The sequence below is a fragment of the Calypte anna genome, chromosome 13, assembly GCF_003957555.1.
Source record: "Calypte anna isolate BGI_N300 chromosome 13, bCalAnn1_v1.p, whole genome shotgun sequence".
Taxonomy (NCBI): Eukaryota; Metazoa; Chordata; class Aves; order Apodiformes; family Trochilidae; genus Calypte; species Calypte anna.
The window spans coordinates 11126458-11132041 of NC_044259.1; the positions used below are offsets into that span (position 1 = coordinate 11126458).

Here is a 5584-nt window from a genome sequence, read left to right on the forward strand (position 1 = left end):
GGCACAGCCAGAGTTAAATTACACTCAGCTGTTTCCAAAGCAAGTTACCAAAGCTGCTAGGAAAAAAAAAAAAAATTGTTGTTGTTTATTTTGCTGTGACCTGGGAGGACCAGGTCCTACTGCAGTGAAACTTTGCCGTGTCAAGTGCTATACAGTTATTTTTCTTTGGATTTAAGCTTACCCCTGCAGTGTTTGCCAACTTCACCACAGCAGCACGACTCCAAGGCAGGAGAAACTAAAAGGGACATTAACTGGGGGCTTTGCTTGATAAGCCAATTTAAAATGGAGGGAAGAAAATGAAACAATGTGAAAAATAAATTGCTTTGAACCTCCCCCCCCCCCCTTCCTTTTGTTCTTACTGTCTAGATGTACAAACTGCTTGGGAAGGGAGGGAAGGATGGCAGGCTTTAAAATGTGGTTAGACTGGCAGCATGTTAATGCAGTTATTTTTGCTCTCTGGGTTTGGCATGAAGTTCCCCTGTGAGGATGGCACGGAGCACTGCTGCTCTTTTCTGAGCTGTGTCACCAACGTGAGCAGAGTAATGGCTAAAACCATCAGCACTGTGAACACTGGGCTCCGTGAGAAGCAAATTCTTCCTGCCACAGGCAGACCAAGACCAGAAGGGCACCTGAGACCAGACAAACCACCCCACAGGGACCACTGTTTGTTGCTGAGCAGCTCAGCTCCCAGTCGAGGAGCTGGGCACCTCTGAAATGCAGCTGCTTCCCACTCAGAGCTCTCTTCCAGCAGGATGCAGGGTCCCAGGCTGCACAGCACTGCACAGAGTGGAAACTGAGGCAGATGCCTTGCTCCAAACACCCGTGGTTTTGTTTACTGCTAATTTCAGACCCAGAAGGAGACACCCAGCACAACAACATCTGTGCTTTTTTATTTGTGTATGTTGTTGCTCAGCAGTGTTTGAAGTTCTAGATGTGGTGGTGGTGATAAGTTTGCACAGTCTGATTTAAAACATGACCCAGAGGCAATGGCTAATGACCATCATGAGGGCACCAACAGACTTCACATGTTGGCTGCTCCTGTTCATTCCCCAGCTCTTTTGTTATGCCTTAGCCCACACCTGGTTTCAAACAAATACCTTTCTTAGGTGTTGTCCCTGGAAAACTGGCATGAACCCACGGTTAGTGCCTGGGCTGAAGGCAGAGCTGCTGGAGGAAGGGGAACACATGGCACTTCCCTGTGTCAGCTCACTGGGAAGTTCAGGCTGAGATAAGTTTGCTTTTATGTGTCCATTTTTTCTAACCTTCTCCTTGTATTGGAGCTTTTTTTTTTTTTTTTCCACATCAGTCATGAGGGAGCTGGCAGATAGGGCACAAAGAGTACTGCAGAGGAAAAACACCTCCCAAAATGCTCAGCAGTTCGTGCCGGTGCCGAGCAACAGGGAGGGAGGTGTTAAAAAGTCAGGTGAGGGTGGATTTGTTGATTGTGCTGTGGTAGGTACAGCCAGTCTGTTACTCTGGACAGGAGGGAGCAGGGCTTGAAGGTGAGAACAACAACGAGGGACAAAGGAACAGGTCACACTGGGAGAAGCTGGAGGATGTTCAGCCCCACGTAGTGAGAGAGGAAGAAATGCAAGATGCCCAGAGCTGATGCTGCAATGAGAATCCAGAGAACTCCACTGCTGATGTATAATGGGACGAGCCTGAAAGGAGAGAAGGATCCTGCTGAGATCAAGCACTGCTGCTCTCACCTGGGAATGGTCCCTTTCTCCCTGGAGAAGCAGGGTGGGAAGGCAGCCCCTGGCTGTCCCCTATCCTTTGCATGGGGTCCTGTGCCCTGCTCCCATCTTTAGGGAACACACATACACCCATGAAGGCTCGGGGCAGCTCCAGCCTTGCCCTGTGTCTGTCTCTGGCCCCAGCCCTTTACCCATGCCCGTGTTTTGCCCAAAGCTGAGTCATGTAGGGACCCCGAAGTAGCCAAAAGGGAGCCCTGAGCTTCCCCAAAGCACGTTATGTCCCCAGATGCAAACCCCCAGGGGTTACCATGTACCCCATGCTGGCAGAGGCTTTTACCTTTCTGAGGATGATTCCTTGTATCCCATGAAGTAGCAGTAACGAGAGCAGATATAGAGCAGCCCCAAGGCTGCAGCCAGACCTGCAGTTGAGAGAGATCACAGTGACCATCTCCAGAGGCTTTTTAGAGCTACTTTGAGCCAAGCAGGAAGCCCAAAGTGAAGGAACAGAGGCTCTGGGTCCTCTGGCTCTATCCTCCCATCAGAGACAGAATTTTTTGTTTGGAGGGTGAGCAGGACTTGAGGACTGAGTCAGCACTGAGGGGAACAGATCCAGTGACAAACCAGGTAATGCGAGTTTCTCACCTTGGTGGAAGAAGAGTCCAGCTTGCCACAGAACTGCCAGAAAAATGGGAAAATACTCAGAGGAATTCACCCTGGCAGGAAAGAGGAGGGTTATAAACAAGGGGAAGAGGAATATCTTTCTTTTTTGCTTCCCCTACCAGTTTCCAGAGGCTTTTGCTTTTTAGAGCTGATTTCACCATAAAATACTCCAGGCTTGCACCTTCCTGTGCAGTTCCCGTTCCACCTTTGTTCACAGGAATCAAATCATGCAAGGAACAAAGCCTCTAGGGCACAAGAAATTAAGTAAAACATGTCCAAATCAGACTGTGCACAGAAAGGTTCCTTGAACCACCCCCACTGCCCCTCCCTGAGTGGAGCAGTGCTTCCCTCCAACCCTGGCAGAGTAGCAGTGTTAAACACCAGCCAGGCAGGCTGGCAGCAAAGTCTTGTGGGGTTTTTGTTGTTTTTTTTTTAATTGGTTGGAAATGGAAGTACTGAGATACTAACAGGCTGACTCCTGTTCTTACCTCTGCTGTCAGAGTGGTTCCAAGGAATGTTTATGGTGGTGATAGGCATTTTATATATATATATATATATATATATGCATATATGCTGTGTGTGTATATATATATATATATATATATATGCAGTAAAAGCCCCAAAGCTGCAAGGAATGTTTGCCCCATCTTAAGCAGGTAGAGCCAAAGCAGCTTGCACTTCATGCAGAAGTGGGAGGGAGCACTTAGCTGTTTGGGTTGTTTGTACATCATGCCCTGACCACCTAAAGGAAAAGTAGTACCACCAAGAGATGCTGGATAAGGCTGAGTCTAGGCTGGCAAAGGATCAGAGAAGGAGGTGTCTGGAGGGATCCTGCTCCTTAGAATCATAGAATCATAGAACTGGCTGGGTTGGAAGGGACCTCAGAGATCATCAAGTCCAACCCTTGATCCACTCCCACTGCAGTTCCCAGCCCATGGCACTGAGTGCCACATCCAGGCTCTTTTTAAATATCTCCAGACATGGAGAATCCACTACTTCCCTGGGCAGCCCATTCCAAGGTCTGATCACCCTCTCCATAAAGAAATTCTTTCCAATCTCCAACCTAAACCTCCCCTGGCACAACTTGAGACCCTGCCCTCTTGTCTTGTTGAAAGTCGTCTGGCAAAAGAGCCCAACCCCCCCCTGGCTCCAACCTCCTTTCAGGGAGTTGTAGAGAGTGATGAGGTCTCCCCTGAGCCTCCTCTTCTCCAGGCTGAACACCCCCAGCTCCCTCAGCCTCTCCTCATAGGATCTGTGCTCGAGTCCCTTCAACAGCCTGGTTGCCCTCCTTTGGACCTGCTCCAGGACCTCAATCTCCTTCCTGAACTGAGGGGCCCAGAACTGGACACTCAGAACTGGACACAGAAACTTCTGCCAGTTTGTTTGTTTGTTTTTTTTAATGGTCCACTACAGCAAAAGTGGAAACTTTCTCCCTCTCAGTTCCCTCCCCATTGCAGCCCTAGAAGTCACAGCAGGGATGTTGCATTGTGGCTGCCTCTGTACCAGCTTAGCAGAGATGTCTCTGGCACTTTGTCCTTCCCACTAAGTGGGGTTCAGAGAAGGGCTGAAGCTGCCTGAGGCTTTGACACTGCTTGGCTAAAACCAACCTTAGACTCAGGGTCACACAATTATGTCTGTATCAGCCCTACATTCCACACCAGAGATTTCTGGTAGGTTTCTCTCAGCAATGGCTGGTGTGTTTAGGACTTACTAGCCAACAGTCTCAATGCTCCCTCTAAAACCTATGAACTTAATCCCAAGGGAGGTGAATAACTGAATTACAGTCCTGAGGAATAAATGGCAAAGCAGGGGATACAAAGCATGCCATTAGACATGAGATCTGGAAAGCATCTTGTAAGACGAGGTTCTTACTGTGCTCGAAAGACCCTCTCGAATTCAGGTGGGCCTGAGATCTTTGGTGGAGAAATGCCAAACATCCTCCTGGCATAGATCACCTGGAGAAAGAAGTAGGCTGCAGCAAAAGAGAGGAAAGGAGCAGTAGTCAGTCCTCTGGCTGGGCACGGTGGGAACAGCACACTGCCAGAGGTCAGGGAAAGAGTTCTGTGGTCTCTTTCTAACCTTGCAACCCCTGCAGAACAGAGAAAGATGGAGAAAAATCCCAGATTGTTTCAGACTAGGAAAAGGGATGACCTGGTGTAACAGTGAGGTGAGGAGTATGTGCACACCTCCAGCAGATCCCTGCTTCCCCTCTTGCCTAATTAACAGATCCTGGATCAGCTACAGATTTTTTTACACAGTTCAGATGCTTTGTTACTGCCACTTTAAAGGGTTTTTTTAATCTTTATTTTTTCCCCCTTTTAAATCCTGAGTAAGGAGGAAACTCATGCGCCAGATAAGACACCCAGACACTGAACTGAATTGTCATGCAATGTGGAACCACAGCTGAGAGATGTTCCATGTAACTCTCTGCAGCCTGTCCTTCCACATTTCCCCTCCGATGCTCGTTGTATGCCAAAGCCTACAAGAACCTCAGGAGCTGCTGTAAACCCATTTCTCAAAGAAAGAAATTATCCATGTTTGCAGAGGAGAAGATCTAGCAAGAAATTTGGAACTAAAGCAATGAGTCAGTTCAGAGGAAGGGCTTCCCAGGCACTTATTTTGTTGGGTATGTTTCAAAACCCAGACAAGCTATCAGTCCACTGTCTGAAAAGCTGAGAAATGCCAAAGCAACAACAGAAAATAAATATGGAAATGAAAGGAAATCAGTGGAGGTACAGTAGACTGAGCTGGCAAATATTTGTGTGTGTGCATCCCATGGTCCCTACCTTGCTCCACAACTCCCAGGACTGTCACAGCAGCCAGCAGATGAATCTGATCCAACATATTGACTCTTCCAGAGCCTAGAAAATTTGATTTCTTGATCAGAAGCTCCTCTGGCCAGCTTTAATACTTGCTGATGCGGCGGCTGGCAGTGGTAGATGGCAGCATAGGTTTGTTCTAATGAAGAGGGAAGGTCTGTATGTGGTTCTTAAAACCAGGAGGAGTCTGGCTTGGCAGTTATCAACTATAAAGCAGCAGAGATGAATCTGTTGAAGTATTTCCGTTCCCACCCTCCCTTTTTGCTGGAATGAGTTATGAGTAAATGGGAAACTAGCAGAGAGCTAAAGTGTAAAAGATGAGAGAGGGGAACTGGGAGCTGAATGGGGGGACAAATCCCAACAGCCCAGCAATCGACTCCCCCTGGGGTCTCGAGTTTAAAACTGTTC

The 5584-nt window shown here is 48.1% G+C and overlaps 1 protein-coding gene across 1 annotated transcript; it reads right to left on the minus strand.

Annotated features, from left to right (window-relative positions):
• Positions 1 to 1183: 1183 nt before the first annotated feature.
• Positions 1184 to 5201, minus strand: LTC4S (leukotriene C4 synthase). Its single transcript, XM_008502290.2, has 5 exons — positions 5144 to 5201; positions 4230 to 4329; positions 2340 to 2410; positions 2035 to 2116; positions 1184 to 1661 (listed from the first exon to the last, which is right to left on the minus strand). The coding sequence occupies exons 1-5, from the start codon at positions 5199 to 5201 to the stop codon at positions 1535 to 1537; spliced, it is 438 nt and encodes a 145-aa protein (XP_008500512.1). The 3' UTR covers positions 1184 to 1534.
• Positions 5202 to 5584: the final 383 nt, after the last annotated feature.